The sequence below is a fragment of the Microtus pennsylvanicus genome, chromosome 7, assembly GCF_037038515.1.
Source record: "Microtus pennsylvanicus isolate mMicPen1 chromosome 7, mMicPen1.hap1, whole genome shotgun sequence".
In the NCBI taxonomy this organism is placed as follows: domain Eukaryota; kingdom Metazoa; phylum Chordata; class Mammalia; order Rodentia; family Cricetidae; genus Microtus; species Microtus pennsylvanicus.
The window spans coordinates 29,939,366-29,965,274 of NC_134585.1; the positions used below are offsets into that span (position 1 = coordinate 29,939,366).

Sequence of the window (25,909 nt, forward strand, 5' to 3'; positions counted from 1 at the left end):
ATTCATGAGGCAAAGACAGGCTGATCTCTGTGAGTTCTGAATTCAAGGCCAGACTGGTCTACAGAGCAAGTTCCAGGAACAAGCAAGCCGGTGTTGCACAGAGAAACCCTGGGTTGGAAAACGGGATGGCTGTAGGAGGGCCATGTTGAATTCCCCTTATCTTCTTAGAACAGCTGGGAATCTATGTTGAGAATGAGGGAATGGAGTCTTAAATGAAAAGAAAGTCAGGAGACATTTCAAGTCTAATGAACGCATTAAGCAGATTTAATATAAAAATATATTTCATATGAAATAAACTTCATGTGTCAGAGCATGAGCAATAAAAAAATAAACTAAGTCATTTTATTTACCAGAACTCCCAAAGCAACAAAACTTCTGACTCTATGTTTTCACGCATAAAACATAAAGCTTTTGTTCGATTTACTTTTCCTTTTTTGTCAGCCAATTGGCACATGAAGGCTTAAGCTACAAAACTTACTTGAGAACCCCTATTCGTGTTTGTTTGTTTGTTTGTTTCTTTTAAAATCTACCATGTCTATTCTAAACAATTTCTGCTTCAGACTTTTCTGGAACATTTTTGCTGCACTCAGGCATTGCAAGTGTGCAAACACTCCCAATAGCCCACCTTGAACTCCCTCCCCTTTGAAACAGCTAATAAAAACAAGCAACCATTGTTTGTTTATTGTGGTTAGCTTTTATGATCCTACATATAAATATCTATATAAAGTCAACAAAAGCCTTAGGTCACTAACCCTGAGAGACCTACAGAATTCTCTGAATTTAAATTTTTATCTGACATGGATGAAACAAAGGTGTTTAGGGTTCCCTTTCAAAGGTCTTATGGAAGGTCTGAAGAAGAGGTAAGACATCTTGCCTAATGTCTCACTGAGCTTTCAAGAAATGCCAACTTGCATTTCTCATGCTGAAGCCAAGTCCCTGGAGTCTTCCCTCACCTTGTTTCCCTGTGCCACACACAGCTCTTCCACCTACTCCTTCCACCTCCCAAGCCTGGTGGAGAACTAAGTACCCCCGAGAGGTAATAAAAACTTGTTCTGGGGCATCAATCAGTTTGTGTGTCTCGTCACCCCCTTGCTGAATGTGGGGTTAGAGTACAGATAACTAACGGGCCGTGGTTTTCAACCTTCCCAAAGCTGCAACCCTTTAATGCAGTTCCTCATCTTGTGGTGACTTCCAACCATAACATTATTTTCAAGGCTACTTCATAACTCTCATTTTGCCACTGTTACGAATCATAATGTAAACATATTTGAACATAGAGGTTTGCTAAAGGGTTCATGACCCACAGGTTGAGAACAACTGCTCTAGGGGAAAGAAAGAATAACAGACTGATTTCTTGTGAGTCCCAAAGTCTCCTGGGAGTTCCTGCTCTGTTTCCTCAATGACAACCCAATGACAAATCTTATCTTCTAACTGGGAGTGGAGGGGGATGAACACAGAATTTCGGTATTTTGAACGACAGCCCCTGCTGTGATTAGGCACACACACAGCCTCCAGCAGGGCTTTTCTGTTCCTTCTGACATGGAGCCTTGCTGAAGATCAAAGTGTTGAAAGAACGGGCAAAGCTTCAGATTCGTCTCTCCACGGCTTGATGGCCTTTGCGGGCATCAGGTAAAGAAGATTCTTCCAGAACCTCGAGTTGTAAGGAAGCGATTTGTCAGCCTGCCATTTCAGAACCCTGCAGGGCTTCAGGAGCTTCAGGGACGGGGGCAGAAACGTGAAGCTGCCGGCCGGTGTAAACTCGATTAAGATGATCTTAATCTTCCTCTCCACCAGTGCTTCGTGGAGTCCGCTCTCCAGTTCAAGCCTGGTTTCATTGGTCAGGTAACTTTTGCTGAGGACGATGATTAGCCTCCGGCTCTTCTCTATCAGTGACTGGATCTCATCAACAACAGCTGCAAAGGCAAGATCCGGCTCAGTTCAGCGAACTACAGGGTGGGCACGGAGGAAAAGCTTTCACCACGCTCTTGTTTTACAGCGTTTAGCTTTTGGCTGCACTAACAAGGTTTTCTTTAAAATAAACCAATTTTGTCTGTTGCAGGCAAAATAACCATCTAAATCGCAAGAATCGTGAGCATCCACTTTAGCCCTTACCCATGCTATACCGATGGACGCTACACTCTTTAAAATTTTGTGAAAAAATGACATTTGTGTTCTTCTTACCTCTTCCTCCTCCTCCTCCTCCTCCTTGTCCCCCGCCTTCTCCTCCTCCTTGTCCCCTGCCTTCTCCTCCTCCTTCCCCTCCTTCTCCTATCCCTCCTCCTCCTCCTTGTCCCCGCCTTCTCCTCCTCCTTCCCCTCCTTCTCCTATCCCTCCTTCTTCTCCTTTCCCTCCCCCTTCTTCCTCACATTCCCCTCTCCTCCTCCTCCTCATTAGTTAACTTTTTAGCATGCGTATGTGCCACACCGGCACACATGTATGTGCACACAGAGGTCAGAGTTTGACACTGAGTACCCTGCTCAGTCGCCTTCCACTTTGTTTATTGACGCAAGGTCTCAGAAAGAGAGGCCTTTGTCTTTCCTCAGAGGTCAGATTTATGATGCAGAATGAAGGGGTCCCGGAGGAGAGGCTGGAGTTATTTTCTCAACGTCTATTACTGTGGCAGTGAAAATCGGTGAAGCAGACTGACGTGAGTAATGAATAACTCGCTGCCAACAGACTGGCCTCTGCTGCCCTAAAGGACTTTGGCCATTTTGTACATTTTTAAAATAAAAAGATAATCAGCCATCTCATAGAAAATGATCTCCACTAACTGTCTGTCCGGGATTCCTTTCTTACCTCCACCGGGTACCACATCTCTTTCAAATATGCACAGCTTATACCCAAATTGTTTCTCCAGGACCCCGGGTAGCGTCTCCACAGCGAAAGTGTGTTCTTCTCCATTCTCAGGCCGACACTCTTTCAGATAAGACACAAAGGCGTCGTATGTTTTGCCGTCTAGGGGACAAGGTGGACTCTTTCAATTCATGATTAAGAAAAAATTTTAAGTAAAAACTTGTGTGAATGCCATATATAAAGAAGATAAAATTATTGGTTGTCAAATCTCAGCTGCATCCCAAGCAAACAATGTTCTGAACATCTATTTAAGTATTTGCTTTGAGACGCCCATCATGGGGAGGAGTGGGGGACAGTAATCAGGACATTGAGACATATGAAGACAATAAGATGCTAGGGACCCCCCAGAAGACCCTCGTTCCAGGATTGGGGAGTAAGTCACACTTTGGCTCATTCATTTCATTCAACTCCATCACAAACCACAACCTCAAGTTTTACTTTCTAAAGACCCGTAAAGAGTAAAGTCAAAACAAAGGAAAATAAAGCAAGACACACAAGTGAAAATGAGACCATACCCCAGAGAGTGGAAAAAAATCATAAGGATGCTTAGAACAAGATGCTAACAATAGAAAAAGAGATTTAAAAGAGAGGATTGTGAAGTATATGGAAGAGTCTGGAAATGTAATTAAATCATAGTGTAACACACACACAAGCACACACACCCACACACCCCTAGGGTGTCAAATGTCCAAAGGGAAACCTATAATCCATTGAAAGCTTAACAGTGATCCTCAAGCGTGCTCCCATTGAATTCTTTATGACAGAAGAATTTAGATGGCTGAGAGAACAATGAAGAAGAAAACAGGTCACCTAGCTAACAAAGACAATTCCTTCTCCCCGCTGGGTAACTCAAAATGCATGTGATATCCTTTTAGTTGCATGCAGTCTATTGAGGTGACAGAGGAAACAAAGACAACTTGGGATGAATTAAAAGCAGCTTGCTCAACTCTCCTCAAGTATTCTGCTTTGCTTTACTTAGTCAAGATCTATTGCTGATATAGAGCAAATGTTTGTGCAGAATTGCATGAATTGCATGTATGAGAAAACTTTGATAAAGATTACAGAATCATATGCTCATCAAAGGTATCTTATTGTCTTTATATGCCTCAGTGTCCTGATTATGAGCCCCCAACCCTCTCCATGGTGAGAGTCTTAAAGCGGATGCTTAAGACAGATGTTTAGAAAATTTCCCCTTTCCTAGCAGATATCCATTGCAAGTAGCTTCTTGGTTAGGGATGGGAGTTCGTGTCCACTTCTCCTTCCCAGTGTTGCATGGTTTGAACCTGTGCAGGTTTTATGTGAGCTATGGCAGTGTCTGTGCACTCATATGTTTATATAGAACAGTCCTGTTATGCCTGGAAGGCATGAATGATTAAATCTTATCTTTGATCCCTAATGAATGAAGCTATCATTATATAAATGGCTATTTAGAATAATAACGAGTCAGTTGGACCAATATATGTATTGCATTACCTGGTGTGTTTTAATTCTCTTTGGCTGATTGGTTCTTTATATCTCTGTTTTTTTATAAACCAACACCAAGCATACACTTGGCTACCACAGTGCTATAACTATTAAAAAGTTTTATTTTTTAGATGCATCTTCATTTCTGCCATTGCCACAGATTGTACCTGTTTGTGTACTTCATGTGGAGTGGAGTTTCTTAGGGCATGCTCCTGAATACTTTTGTGTACTGCCATACTAACAGTTAAAAGCATGAATTGGGAAAAATGATTGGGGTTGAAAAGATGGCATAGGGTCTGTGAGTTCTTGTTGCTTTTGCTGAAAACCTGGGTTCGATTCCCAGCGCTCCCATGGTGGGTGACAACCATCTGGAATTCCAGTTCCAAGAAATCTGATGCCCTCTTCTGACTTCTGCAGGTGCTTGCACACATGAGGTGTGTGTTCAGACACTCAGGGACCCGCACACCAAACAAAACCAATGTATTCAAGCAATTTTCAAAAAACCAAGAAAGAATGTCCAAGTTGGGTCTAAAAATTTGACACAGTGAAAATAGTATGAAAAATCAGAAGGAAAAAGGTAACCCGAGGCCCATTCAGGTCCAAATGTTCATCTCTCTGAGTAGAGACCGTGCAGAAAAGACCACATACAGACTGTCCACATGGCTGCCTCGTATCTTTCCAAAGCAGGATCAGACACCCAAGCTGAGAGTCAACTTCCCTGTGCCTGCTAACTGCTAATACTAAACATTGTAAGTGTGAAAAATGATGATGTCATTCTACTATAATCTAAGATAATAAAATAAATAAGTTTTAAAAATCCCAGAGGAGCGGATATGAGAATCATTTTGTATCGTGAGGTTAAGGGGCGCTTTATATGTACAATGCCCAGACCGGACACTGAAAAAATAAAGATATATTTGGGTCTCCCACATAGGCACAGCACAACAAACAAAGACAATAACAACATCGGAATATTTATCTTATATCATTATAGATACTATACATTATAGATACTAGATATAAACAGTGTGGTGACTGCAAACAAGAAGAAAGCACGGTGACAGAATGGGCCAAGAGTGGATATGTTGAAAAAGGAGACACAAATAAATTTTAAACAAATGGAATGCTTGCTTGTGTTTTATTACATCATAAAATGAAATACAAATTAAAACTACCCAGCTTCAAACCCTCATCTATCAAACTGGCAGACATCCAAAAGTGTGGGTAACTAAACCAAGATTGTTTTTCTAAAGGCAACATGAAGTAAGAATCCATGTCAACAGTTTATTGGATGCAGTAGCCCATGGGGACCTTGTGGGATGCAGAGACATGGGCAGGACAGGAAAAGGTCTCCTGCTTTAGGTTTACAAATTTTGAGTTTAACCTTTATAAAGGTTGTTTTTTTTTTCCATAAACACTCACAACACATACACACATAAACAAAAGCAATGATTTAGGTTAACTTTTTAAGGACATAATTATCTTGAAATCTGGAGATTTCTTATCACTTTTGAAAACATTGAGACACATACCCCAATAGACACTAACAACTGGTGGGGTGGGTGTAGCAGACTAAACTTGAGAATATTTGGCTTCTAACCCAGAGTTCTTCCAGGTTAATTAAACAGCCTCCTTTTCCCAGTGAAAATAATGAGCAAGGATGACAGAAAATTCAATGAAAAAAAAACTTTATTGAGTGTATAAAGTATGCAGCGGAGTGTGTGTGAACACAAACACATCAATAGCGCAGGGTGTCTAGGAGGAGACAGCGTACAGACATGAAACACCAAAAGAAAAACATCTGGAAAGTCACAAACAAGCACAAGACTGCACAGCAACCATCATAGTGCTACATACAGAGTAACCCCTGACCCCAGCCTGGGAACCTCTCTTACAGAATATCAGCGGTGTCATCAAAATTAGATGAAGATTACTGTTTCGGTTTTCGGCACAAAAACATAGACTAGGATCCCCCGGTTTCACAGTATGTTACCTGTTAATGTCTCATCTCTTTCCGCCAAGCGTCTATAGAACAGAACCAAGTCGACTTTATAAATGACACACAAAATCACCACACACACTGCTGCCACAGAGATGAACACTGCCATGATGATTCCTCTCATAAAGACATGGCCCGGGATATCAGCCATTTCTGCGGGGAGAGAGAGAGAGAGAGAGAGAGAGAGAGAGAGAGAGAGAGAGAGAGAGAGAGAGAGAGAGAATCATGAATGAAAAGAAACATGGCCAGAATTTCCCATCATAACATTGTGGTTGCCAGTTTCGCCCTTCACTCTGAGTTGGTTATCTGTCTCCCCAAGTGCTTCCATAGGCCCCTAGTTCCCCCACGCTCCTTCTGGTAGCCAGCAGTGGGGATCTTTCTATTTCTACTCCAACTTATAAATGTAGGCAGGGGCCAGGCGGTGGTGGCATACGCCTTTAATCCCAGCACTCGGGAGGCAGAGGCAGGCGGATCTCTGTGAGTTCGAGGCCAGCCTGGTCTACAAGAGCTAGTTCCAGGACAGGAACCAAAAAGCTAAGGAGAAACCCTGTCTCGAAAAAATAAAAAAAAAAAAAGAAAGAAAGAAAGAAAGAGAGAAAGAAATGTAGGCAGGGATACCCAGAGATGGGACATAAAAGCGTGGTCACTCAGCCCATCTGCATCTGTCGTATTTAATTTTCTGAAGCAATAATACGCTAGGGTGAGACGCAGAGGTCTCCAGCGCGACCACAGCTGGTGGAATGAGCAAACAGTGCATGGTCTTCATCTGGGGAACACTGGCCAGAGAAGCCTGGGCTTCCAGTCTCACTCCATCAGATCCTTGCGGCTTATCATTCCTATATTTCATGTGCAGAGTGAAAATAATGAATGAACCTAGTTGCTGATGAATGAGACACTCCACAGAGTGCTTCACAGTGCCTGGTACATAGCACTGGGGCTTTAGGAAAATTCTAAACAATATGCCCCTCAAGACAAGTCATATCCCTTGGATTGATTCAGTTTGTATTCACCATAGATAAACATGAAAGACCACAAAAGAGTAAAAAGAATCAAATAATTCTGAACAGCCGTCCAAGGAGGCGGTGATGGCCACATAGCATCAAAGCCTTCTGGGGTGATAGGGGGTGGAGGTGGGGTTGGAGAGATGACTCAGTGGTTAAGGGTACTTGGTACCCTTGCAGAAGACCTGGAAGCTAACAACCATATATAACTCTAGCTCCAGGGGGGGATCTGACTCCCCTTTCTGGCTTCTGTGATCAGTAGGCTCACATACGGCATACATGTTTACTGTTCATACACATAAACAAAACTAAATAAATTTTCTTTGACCTGAAATTTTTATTATATGGTAATGCAATCACTTTATTTCCTCATGAGACCAACATCTTTTTACTGGTTCACAATATATGCCTTTATAATGATTCTAATATTTTATGTTTACACAATGCTGTAGTGATTATTTACATATACATCACCTTATTCCCTTTCTTCTTTTTTCTTTCTTTCTCTTTCTTTATTATTTTCCTTTTTGGCTTGTTTCCCAAGAAGAGATACTGATGATGTGGGGATTTCCACATCAGATACTATGAGCATGACTAAAACTTTTGCCCTCTTCTGTAACATACTTTTAGAGATAGTTATTCCGGTAACACCAGCCGTTCCATTAGATATGATATTAGGTGTATTTCAGAAGCTAACTCTTAGAAGTCATACCCCGGGGGTTCCTACAACATTGAACGATCTATGGATTCCTGATGCACCAGTCATAGGAAGATCCCACTCTCCAGGTGACATTTGTAAATTGAGAGAAGCAATGAGAGGCAGCTGCTTCTGGGGCAGGGACAGCCTGGTTCTAAGGATGTGAGAGGTGTCTGGGGATGAGCAGTGCCCAGGAAATACAAACATAGCCTCAGATAAGCAAAGCTGTAGGTTGGAGTGCCTCTACTTCACAAACATACAGACCACATAACTGGTGCTCACGTGACAAGAGGGGACAATGGAGGCAATTTCCATGAAGCGGAAGCATGTGGATCTAGACCTACAAGCTGGAGGACTTGTCACCTTCTCAGCTCTGTGACCTTAGATGGCTTTCTTTCTTTCTTTCTTTCTTTCTTTCTTTCTTTCTTTCTTTTTTGATTTATATTTATTATGTATATAGTATTCTGCCTGCATGTGTCCTTGCAGGCCAGAAGATGGCATCAAATCTTATTACAGATGGTTGTGAGCCACCATGTGGTTGCTGGGAATTGAACTCAGGAACTCTGGAAGGGTAGTCAGTAATCTTAACCACTGAACCATCTCTCCAGCCCCTCTTTCTTTCTTTCTTTCTTTCTTTCTTTCTTTCTTTCTTTCTTTCTTTCTTTCTTTCTTTCTTCCTTCCTTCCTTCCTTCCTTCCTTCCTTCCTTCCTTTTTTCCTTCCTTCCTTCCTTTCTTAACATACCAATCCCAGTTCCCCCTCTCTCCTCTCCTCCCATTTCCCCTAACCCCCATCTCCTCCTCAGAGAGGGTGAGGCCTCCCCTGGGAAGTCATTAAAGTCTGTCCCATCATCTCCTTGAGGCGCTGGATGGGTTTCTTCACCCAAGAAAGCTTGTTACAGAGACTGGGTGAAATCCCAGAGAGCTAGCAAAGGCTGTCAAGTCAAGAAGAGCAATGCATCTCTTACCTTTTCTCACCAACATGAAGCTTTTGGTGTCTGTGGCTTCCTCATTGGTCACCGTGCAATTGTATAAAACGTTGAGATTCGTTTCAGCAACATTCCGAAATGTCAGTTTTTTAAAGGCATGCAGTTTGCCCTCAGAAGTCCTGTAATGTAAGCAAACAGTTGATCAACAGGCTTTGTTCATGACCAGCAGATCTACTCAGGAGAATTTCTAAGTCTAAAATATTTAAAGGAAGCATCAGCTGTGTCTTCCACTTCTGGTGTGAATTAAAATTAGCTACTTAGCTTCCCCACTCTTCCAAGGAGCAACAGAAATTACAGGATCACAATCAGTCTCTCTCTCTCTCTCTCTCTCTCTCTCTCTCTCTCTCTCTCTCTCTCTCTCTCTTTCCCCTCCCCCATTTTTCCCTCGAAACTACTTGGACTTCATCCTACACCGTCACCTCCTCTAACCAAGACCATTCAGTTTTATATTCTGAATCTTTCATTGCTATAAATGAATTCTTGGGCAGCTGGACTCGGTGAAGAAAAGAAGTTTGTTTAGCTCACAGTCAAAAGGCATAACCGAGGGTCCCTGAGTCACATCATATCATGGCAGCAGCATCTATGTACTTATGGATGGTCTCTCTCCCACGCTATAAAGCCATCAGTTCAGAAGGCAATCACAGGAACTTCGCTGCTGTGGTGATTTGATTAAGAACAGCCCCTAATGCAAGCATAATGGGCTCATAGATTTGAAAAGTTAGTGGGTCACCAGGGAGTGGCACTATTTGAAAGGAGGTGTGGCCTTGTGGAAGGAAGCATGTTATTGGGGGTGGGCTTTTAGGTTTCAAAGAGAATTCATTTCAAATCCAGAGTCTCTCTCTTCCTGCTGCCTGCAGATCCTGATGTAGAATTTCCAGCTACTTCTCCAGCACCATGTCTCCCTGTATGTCCCCCTGATCCCTGCTATGAGAATAGTGGACAAAAGCTTTGAAATTGTAAGCAAGCCTCAAATAAATGGGCTTTTTGTATATGTAATAGTTGCCGTGACCATGGTGTCTCTCCTCACAGCAATAGAACACTGACCAAGACAACGATCTAATGCAGTTAAACTTTGTTTTGAAGGACCCACCCTCTTAATGACACATTTGGTTTAATCTTTCATTCTCAATACACTGGGGGGAAGACTCCCGTAGGAGTTCAGGATATGACATATCACATCTGAACTACATCAACTGCATGTTGCTGGGTGGTTAAGAGAAAGGACTGCTCTTGCATAAGGCCTGAGCTTGATTATGGATGCCATTTGTGGTTTTGTGACACATTAATAAGATCAAGGCACTTGACATAGTTTTCAAACTATGGTTCCATTTGATTGCTCTTTTAGAAGGAGCTTGGTGACTTAGAGCCTGACTAAGTAGTATCTTGGTAAAGTGATGTTAAAATTCCTCACCCACATTATTATGAGCCTTCATTTTCAGGCTTAGATCCTTACAGTAAAAGTACACGTGATCTGTCACTATGGTAATGATAATGATAAACAAATTATAATTACAGTTAAAGCTTAAACATCCCATCAGCCACCCAGAAGCCCAGCCTCTTTTCTGTTGTGTGCACACATGAATTTCTAGAGCATGCACATGGCATCTCTTATATGTCACAAATGCATACCAGGTGGTCATGTTCGTGTCTTCGTGCACATTAGGGTTTGACCTGTCTTCTTTCCTGATGCTCCAATAAAACAGGTCATTTTTATTCAGTAAAGCGGTGCAGTTAAGTTCCACCTCTTCTCCTAGGTAGAAATTGACAGTCTCAGTCTTGAATTTAGAAACTCGGTAGAAGTTTCAAATACAATCAGTGTGTGATATTTGAATGTAAAATCATACCACATCCAGAAAAAAAAAGTGGAAGAGATGCTTCATTTTAAAAAATACAATAAAGGGGAAGAATTATATAGCAATGACTAGTCATCACCAAGTAATGAACTGACTTCTATTTAAATATCCACTTTTAAATCAATTATTAAAATTTAGGGGGTCAGTGCAATTTTTTCAATCTTTAGCGTCAAACCAATGTCTCTCTTGAACTACTCAGAAAACAAAATAGGTTTACCAAATGAAGCAATTACAAGAAAAAAAAACATAAGGAAAGCGTTGTAGCGCAGGGGAAAGAATGAGAGAGAAATAGTGAAATGGAAAATATGGTTAGGAAAGGTGCCGTGCAGGTAAGTAACCATGAGCAGCCGTCTCATCTAGAAATAGCATCCTGGGGTTGCAATGAGGAGGAGTCTCATGAAGCAGAGAGTCTAGTCCATTGGCTCTGCGGGAAGCTATGCAGCTCACGGGAGTATCAGTAAGAGATAGGAGAACATGAGCTGCAGAACTTGGTGATGTCTCCCACGGGCTCATGGACCACAGGAGAGCAAGCGGTGCTCTACCAGAATGTCGTAAACTTTCTCCATGCACCGTTGCCTTACAGTCAAGACATTTTTGCAATGACTTTAGCATATGGGTCTACTAAATAGATAGTAAATTAGACATTGACTGAAAATAAGACATGAGGAAATGTGTTTTAGCGATTTTTTGTTATACACATAATTTTATTCCTTATTAAGGACAAAAGCAAACCTGCATGCCAATGAGTGGGGTGGTTGCTTGGATTTTAGGTGAGGGATCACCTACTGGCTGAATGATTGGTAATTCACGATGTGGAACATCTTCAATGGTATTTAGACATGTTCAAATTATGATTTTATAACCATCAAAGCTGAGACCACTTTACATAAATACGTAAAACAAAATGGCACATGTATATTCAGGGTCATTTCAGAATTTCTATCCTGATCCCAAACTAAAATTCCTCTAACAGTTTTTTTTTTTTAAAATAAAATTGAAGTCTGCAACTCCAAACAGCCAATTTTAAAACAAAACGCTGACACCATACAGTCCGAGGGTTCAGTGATTTGATACAAGTTGATACAAAAACTAAAGGATTTTTGTCTTCTGTTGTTAAACCATTGTTCTTCTATAGACCAGAAAGCTTCATATGTACAGTAAAGCGTGCACCTCCTAGCTAGCACACCCAAGTCTTGAACCTGGGATGAAGCGAATCAGTCTTTTCCCACAGTGGTACATGGGAAGAAGGTATGGCCAGTGTGAAGTGTGCGCGTGTGTGTTTGGAACTGAGGCGGCAGTGAGGTGGTACAGGACAGCTCCTGGAGACACTGGACTTGGAAATTTCTGGCGTTGTGTATTCAAAAACCTTTTACTTTTGCCAGATTTGTCATGACCCCCACTCTCTCTTACACAGTCCCCTACGTGGTCCCAACACTTTGAGAAGTTGTGTTCTAGCAGCAAAGGTCTGCTTCCAACATGACTGCGGTATTCTTTCCAGCCCCAGCTATTTAAATGCAAGGTGGATCAAATACAGCACATCTGCTCCCAGCCACCCCAGCTGAGTTCTGAACAGACTGAGATAATTGTGAGTTCCTTGGTCTGTGTGTCAGTTATTCAGTCCATATCGTGGAGACAATACCCCTCTACCTTGGTTGGAGAATGTATCTCAAAAGTCCCAAATCGCTTAGCTCAGTATCTGGCTTAGCATATGCAAATTTATTCCATTCCTTCTTTGCTTTTATTTTTGAAAGAAGTTACCTAACTGTGCACATTAATTCTTAGGATCTCTCTAGACCAGTGGTTCTCAACCTGTGGGTTGTAACTCCTTTGGGCCAGCCTACATATCAAATATTTACATTACGATTCACAACAAAAGCAAATTTATAGTTAAAAAGTAGCATTGAAAATAGTTTTATGGTTGGTGGACTCACCACAACATGAGGAACTGAATTGAAGGGCCGTGGCATTAAAAGGGTTGAGAACCAATTGCCTAGACAAATCGTAAAAATATAGCCAGTTCTATCCATGGCCAAATACTCAAATTACAGAACAATTTTGAATCTTATCTCCAGAGTGTTATCATCAAATTTTCATATTTTGAAAGGTCAGTAGAGAAAATTAAAAAAAAAAACCAAATGGCATGGCAGAGACCCTAGTGTACAAACAGTAGATATTTTCACTGGCTTTTAAACAGTCAACTGGTCTAAAAGTGGCAAGAGTCAAACAATGACATGCTGTTCCTCATTGTGTAACAGTCTCAATAATGGCCCCACTTATAATTCAGAAAACACATGTTGTAAACCATACCTAGATCTACTTCAACAGTGTCAAACTTTCGTCCCAAAATAGCTGGAGTGATTTTGCTGTTCCCTGAAAGCAAAACAAAACAAAAACAGACATTGGAATTACCTTGAGCTTATCTAGGTAACTTGTAAACTGGTAAACTGTATGCTGCTGTAAGTTTTCCATCCCACTCCATCCAAACTAGGACCTGAATTGTCCCCTTGTTCATGGTACTCATGCATTATATACTACGAGCCCAATCATCATGACATCATGGTACTTGTGTTCCAGTAACGGTTATTTTATTTAATCATGACCACAAAGCACAAAAGTAGTGACATTGACAATTTGTGACAAGTAGTGACAAATTGCCCTAGCATATTTTGTTTTATTATTAATTATTGATGTTAATCTCTTATTGTGTCTATTCTATAAACTAAATTTTACTACAGGCATGTATGTATACAGAAACAGCATATATCAGGTTTGGTCCTCTCATGGTATCAGGCACACGCTAAGTCTTGACTTTTATCTGTGGGCAATGGCAATCATTACTATATATTTAATTGTGCCATACTTTTATTAACTGTTTTATTAACCGAGCTCAGATTACTGAAGCTTCATTTTCCTGGACTTATACGTTCACAGCACTATTGAAAGCCAATTCCATCTATCCTTTGAAGTCAAACATTGGCTTCTGCCCAGTGAAGCTGAAGTCAGAGAAACATGTTCGTCCAGGGAGACTACTGCCAGGTACTGAGAGGACCAAATGTTTAGGACATAGAAGGTGCACAATCACTAGGAAAAACCTTCCTGCTCTGTATCACTTCCCTCTGTCTGCCTTCCTCATTCTCTCACTGATGTATTTAACAGAATATAATAAGACTAAAAGGAGCCGTGTAAGGCACCTCTCCCAGATACCAGTCCTACCCTTGAGGGTGTAGAGTCTTTAGTCATAACCATGTCCTGGAAGCCTTACCTGATTCTGTCTGACCCTGCTTTTCAAACCTGTAGATCCAGAACTATTGCTCTTCCTAGTGATTTCCAGTTCTAACAAAAAGTATACAAGCATCTCCTTAGCTCCCTTACATAGGAAGGAACATTTTGCTCAGAAATGTACACATTTATTGGGAACATGGCATGAAGATCCTATGCCTACTGATCTCCAGAGAAACCAGGAAAGTTAAGTACACAGGATTATCTTCCCAATGGGGAAGATGAAAAACCTGTTCTTCCATCCTGAAAGTCAAGACCTAGAAATGATGAACAGTCTGGTGGTCTGTGTTATCTGTTGGGCCAGACCAGATCAAGTTCTTACAACCAAGACCGGAGGTGGCTAGTAATCTAAATGACCCTGACAGTCAGAGGTTCCCCAGGCTCTCACAAACAGGACCAGAGTATGGCTAATAGCCCAAATGACCTCTATCTCTATGACCAAGACCAGACCAGACCAGATCTTTGGCCCTTAAGCTAGTACTGGTAGCACAGCTCTTGAAACCATCTTCTTGGAAAAAAATGACACGAGTTGAGTTTCAATGTAATTACACTCCCTTGTGCAATGCGAATTGTATTACATCAGGAAACTTTCCCCCAAATCATACTGGGCTTAAATACATTGGGGAGGGGAGCCTGTTATTAAACTCCCCAAAGACATCTGACCCAGGCTGATGAAGTAAATCTGCACCAGGTTTTCATCCTTATCTTTTCGTGAGGTTCACTTTCCTGTATGACACCTGCAGGGACCCCTGACACACTGTTACTGTGCCTGGCCTATAGCATCCGATAACCAGAGAGCCCCAAAAGCCACCATTGGCCCATGGGCTGAGGGAACCCGAGGCAGCAAGACGCTAGACAATCATTTGTCCAAGGTCACAACATCACAAAAACTATGAGAAAGAATGAATGAGAGGTTCCAACTAGAGCAAAAGGTGCCCTGTGTTGATGCTGAAGCGTCTTATCACTTCTTCAAGGAAGAAAAGGAAGAGTGGCAAAGACGGATAAGAAAAAGAATAGGGGAGAATACCAAGGAACTAGAAGGTACACAAATTGTATATGTTTATGTAGTATATGATGTATAAGTATATGCATGCAAACTGTGGTTGAAGAAATCAAGTGATCACAAATAGATTGCAGGGTTTTGGGAGCTGAAAAATTCAGGGATGGGATTCCTAGGTTGTAGTTTTGGTTAGTTGTTACGGGCGTGGGTTCCTGATTAAAAGGGTAAGCCCAGCCCAGGTTTTCTGTCTCACACACAATCACTTACACTCAAGTTAAATGTGATGCAGCATGGAGGTCTTCTTAGGGGTGGGGAGGCTGCCCAGCAGGTGGGAGTACTTAATGTTCTAAAGTGGAACCTGACTTTAAATCTCTAAAAGCATGACTGTATGTGTCTGTAACCCCAACACTTGGAGAAAGAGAAAGGCAGATCTCGAAAGCTCCCTGGCCAATTAGGCTACCCATATTAGGACTCTCCTTATTTGGCTAAAGATCCTGTCTCAAGACAAGGGGCATGGTGATAAGAGAAAGATATCCAATGTTCTGAACCACACAGTGCATAATAGATATACACTCACAGGTGGCCCCTTGGTCTGGGATTTTCCAGAACTGAGAGCCAAATAAACTTCTATGGTTTATAATTTGCTCAGTCTCTGGCACTCTGTTCTAGCAGAAGAATATGGTCAAAGAATTTTGTAGCTCTGATTGCTTAAGGACGTGGAGAAAGGGAAGTTGTCTTGCACTATCCCAGTTAGCTGTTAATATGTCCTCAGAAGAAAGTCAGAAAGGTCAGACAAGTCAGACTCCGGGACATGCATGTAAATGATGGGATGATGGGAAAAGAAGAGAAAGAGGATGAGGAGGAGATGGAGAAGAGGAGGAGGAAGAGAAAAAGGAGAAGAGGAGGAGGAAGAGAAGGAGAAAAGGAGGAGCAGAAGGAGGAGGAGGAGAAGAAGAGAAATAATGAGAAGAAGGAATAAAAGGAAAAAGACTGGTAGACAGTGTGTTTTTTGTTCTAAAGATGAAGTATAATATAGACAGTCTCCAGATATTGACAGATGGTAGAGAAATATCTTCTTCCCATACTGTCCAAAACTATACAATGCTGCTGAACCCTTGATTCCAGCCCAGTGAATTTATTCAGACATGTGACCTCCAGAACTCTAGATTTTTCAGGATACTAAGTCGTGGGATGTGCTGCAAACACAGCACATGGGCAATAATGTAAGCATCAGGTGAAGTGCTGAAGAAAGATACCATAGAGTAGATGTGTTGGAACAATCTGGTCAAATGTCATCCACATAGGCTTTCTGGAATGATGGTGGAGAAAGTCATGGTCATACCACAGATCTTCAAACAACTGGAGGAACTTTCACATAGGAAGGGGACAGACATTCTGCAAAGGTTTTGAAAGCCAATGAAGAGCAGTCACTAAAAACTAAAGAAGACAAAACAGACTCTCGGGTATTGAAATCTGTACTTGGCTGCGTTGTGATTTGGAATTTCCCTGTAAGTTCCCAAGAAGGTACTGATGTTGAGTTATATTGACTGTGCCATCTGAAGGATATCTCCGTGGGGTGTGGTTCAATTAAATTACCTCACAGGTCACTGTCACAATAGAATTCTAGGCCTGTTTGGCCTCGGGGCTCAGGGCAATTCATGCATGCAAAGACTCCCCCTCCAATTGGCACTCTGAGACCTGGCTTTCTCGGGCTGCTGTTCTCTGTGTGTGCTCTGCCCCTTCGTGACACTGTCCCTCCAAGACGCACATCTGGCAAAGCCTTTAACATTTGTCGTTTTTTTTTCGACTACACATCACATCCTTCAGCCTCTCTGACGACCTCTCACACAGCTGCAGCGTTCATGCTAGTGGTCCTCCAGACCCTTACGAAACTCCCTGAGAACTCTGTAGTCTTCGCTGTAGCACGTTCTCTTGTGTCCTCTGCCTCTCAACACTCAGTACAGATTCTTGAATACAGCCACCGATAAATATTTGTGACCCCAATAAATATTTTCTCAAAGCAAAAATGGAAGCCTAACAAGATTCTACAGTTTACGCAAAGTCTAAACAAGAACAGGCTGACTTAAAAGGTTCAACCCATGAACTTTCCTCTGCGTCTAAGAATATCTGGTTTTAGTCAGTTTGATGGGAGCCCAAGGTAAAGGCTTTAAACCTAAGATTTGAAGTAGGTATATGTTCTGTTGGGGGGATATTCGATCACATTGTGAGTCCCGAATTTGCATTTGAGTTAATTAAATAAAATTAACTTTGGGACAGGAGGATGCAATAGCAATTAGTTGACAGCAAGTCATTATAGAGCCTTAGAGGGCATCTGGGAGAGAGAGAGAGAGAGAAAGAGAGAGAGAGAGAGAGAAAGTAGTAGGGTGGGTTCGGGATGACACAGGTTTTTCTAGTTTGGCAAAGTGGAAGGAAGGGTCTTCACTGGATGCCATCAAGGAGAGACGGCAAGATAATTTGCTCCTCAGCCTCTCTGAGCTCGCAGGTTTTCACTCGAGCCCTTGACTCTCTAGTCATATTCATAATTAGAATGATAGAGATTTAGTTAAAGCTACCTTTTAGTGGCAGCGACTCAGCTGGTGCCTGCAGGAGCAGAATCTCACTGGCTGTCCCATGAGCAGCCCAGCCGCTGCTAGAGAAGCAGGCTGGTAACTGGAGTTTCTGGCTGAGGTAGCATTAGAAAGTACAACCGCTGCTCCAAAGTTAAAACAACAGTATCCCTAACCTCAAGGTACCCTCTCCAGACCCAAGTAACTTCACAGTGAAAGAAAGAGTCTGCTTTCCTCATACGCCTTCACTCCTTCCAAAAACTTTCTCTTACCTTCGATGACGGTTATATTGTAGGTCTTGGTGAGGTTGTACTGTTTCCCATTATGGTGGACAGAATGCACGCACGTGTAATAACCCCCATCTTCAAACTCAGCATCCTTCTGGATCCCTCGTAATAGTCCCTGTAAGACTATTTCCTTACAGTTCTGGGTATTTAAAGGCAAGTTAAAACACTTCAAGTCAGTAAAGGCAGTATTCTCGTTGCAGCCCTTCACTTTTCTAAAGCTTAAGATCTTTTAGTGATAAAGGGAAACAGAACAAAAACCCATCAGCTCACCTCCTTCCCCTGGAGCAGTGAAGCGCCCTGTTATCATCATTGTCACTACTGAAGAGTAGTGCATCCCCACTATTGTCATTTTATCTTAATCTGTTGTTCACACACAATCAAAGAGAGCGACGGACAAACAGAAACAGAGCCAAAATACTTGAACAACAAAAAATCCTGCTTAGGTGAAGAATGTCTCTGAAACAACTCTACTGCATGACACTTTGGGTCCAGTTCTGTATTTAAGGGTATGGGCCGTGGGAATGTGGACAGAATGACCCAGAAAACTGAGTAGATGTTGCCCACTCTGGATTCTTAATATCCTGTACCAAAGGGCATAGATGGCCAAATTCATAGACATACTTTAATCTTTCTGTTTCTCCCACAAATGTCATAGAAATCAATAATAACAATAGTAAAGTCACTGTCTACAAACTAGCCCTCCGTCACCCACTGATAGGTTCAGGCAAGTGTAAGACTGTGAGGAAAGGAAGTTGACCAACTAACTCTGGTCGTGTGACACAGTCCCTCCACATGCCTGGCAAGGGGAATAGAATGCCCACAGACTTTCATGCTGGCCACTGCTGGTGGCCTCCGGAGCAAGGACCAAGCAGTTACCCAAATGTCTTGCAAAGTCCCATGTGTACCTGATGCCAGCAAAGTGTTTCTGAGTATAAGGAGAGTTGTATAAACTGAAGCAAACTTTCTCCATGGTAGACAAAATGCCAGAAGGCCTTCATTTTCTGTTCCAATTAGACTTTTTCTGACTAAGCTGTCTAGTACCATTCCCCTCAGGAAGGTCATGGACCAGCCACTAGATTTTTCATGTGACTGCTCGTGTTACAGATGTTCAGCCATAAACAGAGCCAGATCATACATCTTCTAAATTTAGTTATCTGTATAGTGGGGCTTTCTAAAACCCACTAACCACGCCTCCCTAATTTACATGTACTGCAAAGTACGTATACTAGACAGCAAGAGAAGGCAAGCCAACCCAAGACTGAGTTATATGTTTAGAAAGTATTTCAGATAAGAAATCTCCTTGAAAACTCATACAGAAACACTGTGACAGCAAGAACGACCCACATACTTCAGGGAACTCATTAATGGTTCAGCTTCCCCGAGTTCCCTTGTCTAGTTTTTTGACGGGGTCAGCAGCTCAGGTCTGCTCTTCCACAGACATGATATGTCATGTCACACGTGTGCATGCATGTGAATGCAAACACCGTTTTCTACATGATAAATATGAGACAGAAGTATGACGAGCTTCTCCACAGCATCTTTGAAAGGAACTCTTACAACCTGGTAAGAAAAAGGCTCGCCAATGAAGCAAACAGAAAATGCACAGGCGATCCACGAAGAAAGGCTACAATTTACTCATTTCTCTTACCATTCCTAAGAGAACAATAGGAAGAAATCCCCCGTTTCTGAAGTGTTTTCTGTTTTCTGTCAGATTTTTAACTTTCTGAAAGTATTGTTTCCCATGTTGGGAAGGTGTAAAGGGGGGTGGGGCGGAATTGGCTAATGTGTATCAAAAGCTGATCAATTAACCTCCCACTGGCTCAGTAATCCTACATCTAGGCATTTTCCCTGAAGAGTTAATCATATAAGCATGCAAAGATTTATATGAATATATATCATTCATTATAGTCTGTAAATAACAGTAGGACACGGGACACTCACACATGTCTAATAACAAGGAGATTAAGGGGTTTAAACCAAATCCATAGAAAACACATTCCCTGTTTGAAAGAGAGCTGCTCACAGGTATGGGTAAATAACTACATGGTTTTAATTAGGAAGGAAAAGACCAGCGAACAAGCAACTTTTCAGGACAGATGTTTCTCTAGGTAGAAGAACAAACACAGCTGTGGGAATAGGAATGATTTTTCACTTCACTTTTTTTTTCATTTCCTGTCTTCCTGCTTTATAAAACAAATGTATGTATTCAGAAAACACATGCAATTGTCTTTCAGCATTTTGAATGGGTGTGGCAAAAGAAAATGAGAACTTTATTTTTTTTTTAATAGAAGGAAAAAGAAGGAGAGGCAGCAGAGAAGAAGCCACCGTCATGTCCTGAATACCTACTATAGTACAGGACGCTACAGTGCTGCACATACCGCTTAATGGCGCTTGACGATAGCCATATGGGACAGTCTCTCACACAGGCCAAGTAAGTCGTGGGGAGGTAGACCACTTGTTTGTTTGTTTGTTTGTTTGTTTGTTTGCTATGTATACAATATTCTGTCTGTGTGTATGTCTGCAGGCCAGAAAAGGGCACCAGACCTCATTACAGATGGTTGTGAGCCACCATGTGGTTGCTGGGAATTGAACTCAGAACTTCTGGAAGAGCAGGCAATGTTCTTAACCACTGAGCCATCTTTCCAGCCCCTAGACCATTTGTTTTTTGACGATGGCAAAGTGTTCAACTGTCTTCCTATTCTCCATGTGTTTTTTTTTCTTTCCTTTCGAGTTTTAAGGGTAAGTTCTTTCAACTTCTTACCTTATACAATGAAGTGTGGTTGATCAGTTCACCGTAGCTAGAATTTTCACATTTTATACTCAAAGATTTCTTGACTTCCACGTTTTTGTTTATCACAAGTTTTTCAGAAAAGCAGCTGTGTTCATTTCTTTTAATGACAATGAGGGTCCAATTTTGATGATCATTTCTATGAAACACAGGAATAGAGAGGGATTTTGTGGTTACTAGCGAGATTCTGCAACTACCTCCAATCTTCCAGTTTTACCCTAATTTCTATATGAAGAGATTTATTCACTGAGATGCAAACTTTTCTCTGCCACCCCTTAGCTCAGATCAGAGAGTTTACAACTGTCATGGGGTGAAAGATTACACTCCAGAGCAGTCTAGGAACACACACAGACCATCACAACACACACTGCACATGTGCACACCACAAACACACACCACACATACATACCAAATATACCATATACAGTCATCCACATGGCATGGATAGGAGAGCAATAAATGGTTTAAACTTTATCTTCAGTGCTGGACGGATTCAGAGACTCACAGGCCAGGAGAGAAGGGTAGCTTTAGTTTCAAGAGAACTGCCGCCCTTGTCTCCTGAATGTGTATGCATATGTACTGTGTCTTCTGTTTCTCAAGGTGGTTTATTCTATGATCTTTCTCCTTACTGTTGAATAAACCGGAGTTTGGCCCAGCCCTTGCACAACTGAACCAGGGTGAACTTCATTCATTATCTCTTTTGTCTGTGATTTCTCTTCTCAGAAATCAGCCATCTTGAAGATGATAAATGGCATGTTTTTAAACAACAGTGTTTTAAAAAAAAGAAAAGAAAGAAAGGAAGGAAGGAAGGAAGGAAGGAAGGAAAAGTAAAACCATTTGCAATTGTGTGTTTGTTTACGCCATACTAGGGACATATCCGTCCCCATCCTAAAAGTAGTAAACATGTTGCTAAGTTGTCCTGTGACCTGGGAAATGTATTTCTACCTGGGCTTTCCCAGGTCCCCTTTATATCTATGAGGAGCTGGATAGAAGAGAATGAAATGTTCTGTTGCTCACTGACTCCCAGATACTTTGCAATGTGTGGATCCAGGAGAGCCTGACCATTTTCCTCAAGTTCACATAAGAAAGTCAAGGATTCAAACAACCAAGTAACTTGTCCCGTGGTCACATGGGCGTGTGTGTGTGAGTGTGTGAGTGTGTCTGTGTGAGTGTGTGTGTGAGTGTGTGAGTGTGATTGTGTGTGTGTGTGTGTGTGTGTGTGTGTGTGTGTGTGTGTGTGTGTGTTGGAGGAGGCTGCTTGTTCATTCCTGGCTGCCCAGACCCAAACTAATTGCACAGAAAACTGTATATCACCGCATTGCCAATAGCTTAAGTGTCTTTCTAGCCAGCTCTAATCCATTTCTATTAATCTGTGCATCACCACGAGGTTTGTGGTTTACCAGTAAAGTTCCCCAGTGACTGTCTCCTTAGGCGGCAGCTACATGGCGTCTCCTTGACTTCACCTACTTTCTCTCTATATCTCTGTTCGGATTTCCCGCCTGGCTTTACTCTACTAAGCCTTGGCGGAAACAGCTTCTTTAATAACCAAGGGTAAAAAAACATATTCATAGCCTACAGAGGGGAATTCCACATCGTGTGTGTATGTTGTTGTTGTTGTTGTTGTTGTTGTTGTTGTTGTTGTACTGGATGGGACCAGGATATAAATGCATATTGGGGCAGGAGTAGTTGACATAATACTACATTTTCACATTCTATGCAGCCCTGCTCTTTACCTTTGGTTGAACATAGAGAAAACCAGCCAGGGCTGGAGGGGGGACCAACTGATCTTCAAGGGAGCTCAGGTTCATTGGCAGAATTCTCTTCTTAAGATTCCTCTTGGCAAGTCACACTTAATTCTCAATTCCTAACACTCGGCAGATCTTGACAGTGCCTGTCATGTGTGGGAACCCCTAAAAAATGCTGAACCAAGCAACACTCTGCTTTGCTGCCAAAGAGCGAGCTCAAGGGCTGATGTGAAGTTGAGACTAAGGGAGCCAGCATCTAGGATCCCCACTTCCTTGTAACCTATGCCCATGGATCAATGCTCAATGTCACTCTGATTATAGTGGCTCCTCTGGCTGAGTGCTGTGTGGGTTTAAAAGAAAATAAAATGTCTTAAAGGCTGATTGCTTAGTTGTAGAGCACTTGCCTCATATGTAGATAATCTTGAGTACCAACAGCAGCAAACTAAAACAAGATGAGAGAAGAAGAGAAGGAGAGAAGGGAGGGGGAGGGAAGGAGGGACTAAAAGAGGAAGGACTGCTCTTCTCTTCTCTCTGGCTCCAAGATAAGCTTTCTGTGCATCAGCCTCAGGCTCCTTTCCCCCCGTTTCTCCACCTCCACCACAGAAACATCTCTCTTCTGTTTGACTTTCCTTCTTAGCTGATTTCCTACTCCCTTTAAAAGGTTTTCATTTCTAAAATCCTGTGTGTGTGTAAATGTGTGTGCCTGTGCATAGGCAAGCATAGGGGTCTGCACAGCCCAGAAGAGAGCATGGGTATTCAGAGCTAGAGTGACAGGAGGTTATGAGTCACCCAACATGGGTGCTGGAAACTGAACTCAGGTCTTCCGCAAGAGCGGTGCATTTCTTAACCACTAAGAAGCTCTCCTCTCCTCTCTCTCTCTCTCTCTCTCTCTCTCTCTCTCTCTCTCTCTCTCTCTCTCTCTCTCCTGTCTTCAGCCTCCAGTGCTCTCAAAAAACACCAGGCCATTTCCTCCACACTGATTACCTTCTTGAAATATGATGCAGACAAGAGGTTCTTCTACCTGTACTGTAGCTGAAGATGTTCAAGGTACCTGCTTCCCCATGAAAGCTCACTTACAGTCAACGCCATTGACGAAGCTCCTTCCTTGTCATCAAGTCATGTTTGTCCAACCCCACCTTCCAGCATCCTTCAGGCATTGTCTCTGAACTCTTCGGTGCCTCCTTGGGTCTCCCTGCTGCTCCCTCCTCCCTCATTCTGATTGCCCTTCTATTGCTTCCTAACGCAGTCTGTGTTCTCTGCCCTTGACATCAGAAAAATCAAGAGCAAATGCCCTCTGTCTCCATCTACTCCCCAGGATGGCCACAGGTGCCTCTTTCCCTCAAATGACTCTGTCCACCATAACCAGAATATTCGTGTCTTTAAGTTACATTATACAGTTTGGACAGTGGAGACACAGGTTGTTTCTCTTCTCCATTCATCTTTAACTTGCTCTAGAAAGATCCAGTGGGGACCGATTTATTATGTTTTTCTCTCTTAAAGTGTCGTAAGAACTGCGCTGTTTCAAAAAACAACAGTCCTACGACTTGTTTCTGAGGCTCACAAGTTTCTGTGTCTAATAAACAGCTATGACCTCATTTTGTGAGAAACCACAGGAGCGAGAAAGAGGCTTTGCTGCGAAATCTCACTTCTCTCTCGAAGGCTCACTGATAACAATCAGGAGTCACCCTAGAATAAAGAGAGATTTCTAAAAGAAATCTGCTACTTCTCACAGCACAGTGGGCACCGCCCAGCGAGCCTAAGTGAGTTTTCACAGGTCAGTGGCAACTCTTTATAAATAAGAGATATTTCCCTACCCATGTGTGCATGTACCTCCGTGTGAAAAGCCTCACTGACCTTGGCTACTAGCTTGTGGCTGGGTGACAACTGTACCTTTCCCCCCAATAACCCTGCTTCTTGTTTCCCAGTAACCTCTGAAAGCTAGACTACGGTTATTTCATAAACCCTACCCTTTCTCTGGAGCCTGAGGAGGCTGTGTGGGAAGCTGCCCTTTGTAGCTCCTTTCTCAAGTGCATATTATTCTTAGACAGAACTTTAAGACCCACCGAAATTCCACCTTTTCATTAACAAGGAACCCCTAAAAGGAAATCTCATTCATCATTCTTTGAGGTCACTAAGAAGATAAATATAGGTGGATATAGAGTGACCAGCTCAATTTTCCTGCAATGAAATGTTGGTTTCCTGTTGAAGCAAAAGCAGGGGAGGAAAACAAAATGCATGGGTTATCTGAGCTTCCTGATGTAGATTTGAATTGCTGAGCCAAAAGCCAAGAGTCCTAGGAAATATGCTGAAACCAAATGGCTAACTCACCCCACTTGGGAAAAGTATGTTCCATTGTCTTCCAGCTCCACTGGCCAGAACTCCAAATAGTGACTTTGCAAAGTAATTCTGGGTGAGCTTTGAGTATTCAGCTCTACATATCCATGGGAAGCATGGACTCGGAACCATCTTACGGTGGCTGTTTCGTTCTTGTGCACAGATGAAGCTATGCCGCAGTGCTTCAGATAAAAGGGCTCTCCTTCTAGTGTGTGAATTTTCTGGCGTCGGATGCAATTTCCTACAGCAGATTAACCAAGGAAAAGGAGATAAAACAGGACAAAAATGATTTTTTTCACCCCTCAGGTATAAAAGTAAGATCGGCGAGAAGGCTACAAGAAATCTCAGCATCACATTCCTGTACTGGATTTTTTTCTGAAAACAGACCTACCGGAGACAAGACATTTTTGGAACAAAGATGAAGATGAAACTGATGGCTTCTCCTGAACAGAAAGCTAGCTGCAAGAGCGTAACTGGCTCTCCCTCAAGACAATGCACCATGGCCACATCTTAAAAGTTACAACACTAGCCTAGCAGTGGTGGCACACGCCTTTAATCCCAGCACTTGGGAGGCAGAGGCAGGTAGGTCTCTGTGAGTTCGAGGCCAGCTTGGTCTACAAGAGCTAGCTCCAGGACAGGCTCCAAACAAATTTTTGTTAAGGAAAGACAAAGAAGTCATAGTGTCGCCACATTGCCCCAAAATGTCACCACTGTAGACGCCTCATGGAAAAGAAGTCTATATGTGCATCCTTCATCTATATCACAACCAGCTCGTGTCCCTTGTGCCCAAGCAGTCTGCCTACTTACTTCTAGGAAGGTTGGGGAGACACAGTGGAGCTCTTGGGTAGCTAAGCCCCGGCAGCAAGCTTCCATATGTAACCAAAGAACTGACAGAGGCAGACCATTCCCATTACAGGGTCTCTTTCTCCTTCCATGTCCATTTCTCAGCTCAGATTTGCTCTTCGAAGATTTACCTACTTTATTTTTTCCATCTCCACAGAGCGGACCTCCACTCTCAATTGAAATTGTCAAACCCTTCTCCCACCCGCTGCCCT

General features: G+C 42.4%; 1 protein-coding gene across 2 annotated transcripts in view; it reads right to left on the minus strand.

The window, feature by feature from the left end:
* Nucleotides 1–237: 237 nt before the first annotated feature.
* The window catches only part of Il18r1 (interleukin 18 receptor 1), a 32,498-nt gene continuing 6,826 nt past the window's right edge, over nt 238–25,909 (minus strand). The window contains exons 3-11 of one of the 2 annotated variants that reach the window (XM_075978878.1): nt 24,849–25,095; nt 20,749–20,914; nt 17,973–18,126; nt 13,162–13,224; nt 10,631–10,751; nt 8,981–9,120; nt 6,311–6,469; nt 2,797–2,955; nt 238–1,913 (exon numbers count right to left, since the gene is read on the minus strand). In XM_075978878.1, coding sequence (XP_075834993.1) covers nt 1,558–1,913; nt 2,797–2,955; nt 6,311–6,469; nt 8,981–9,120; nt 10,631–10,751; nt 13,162–13,224; nt 17,973–18,126; nt 20,749–20,914; nt 24,849–25,095 — 1,565 coding nt within the window. In that variant the 3' untranslated portion in view covers nt 238–1,557. The remainder of the gene's footprint in view (nt 1,914–2,796; nt 2,956–6,310; nt 6,470–8,980; nt 9,121–10,630; nt 10,752–13,161; nt 13,225–17,972; nt 18,127–20,748; nt 20,915–24,848; nt 25,096–25,909) is intronic. The other variant, XM_075978879.1, reaches the window with a different exon arrangement.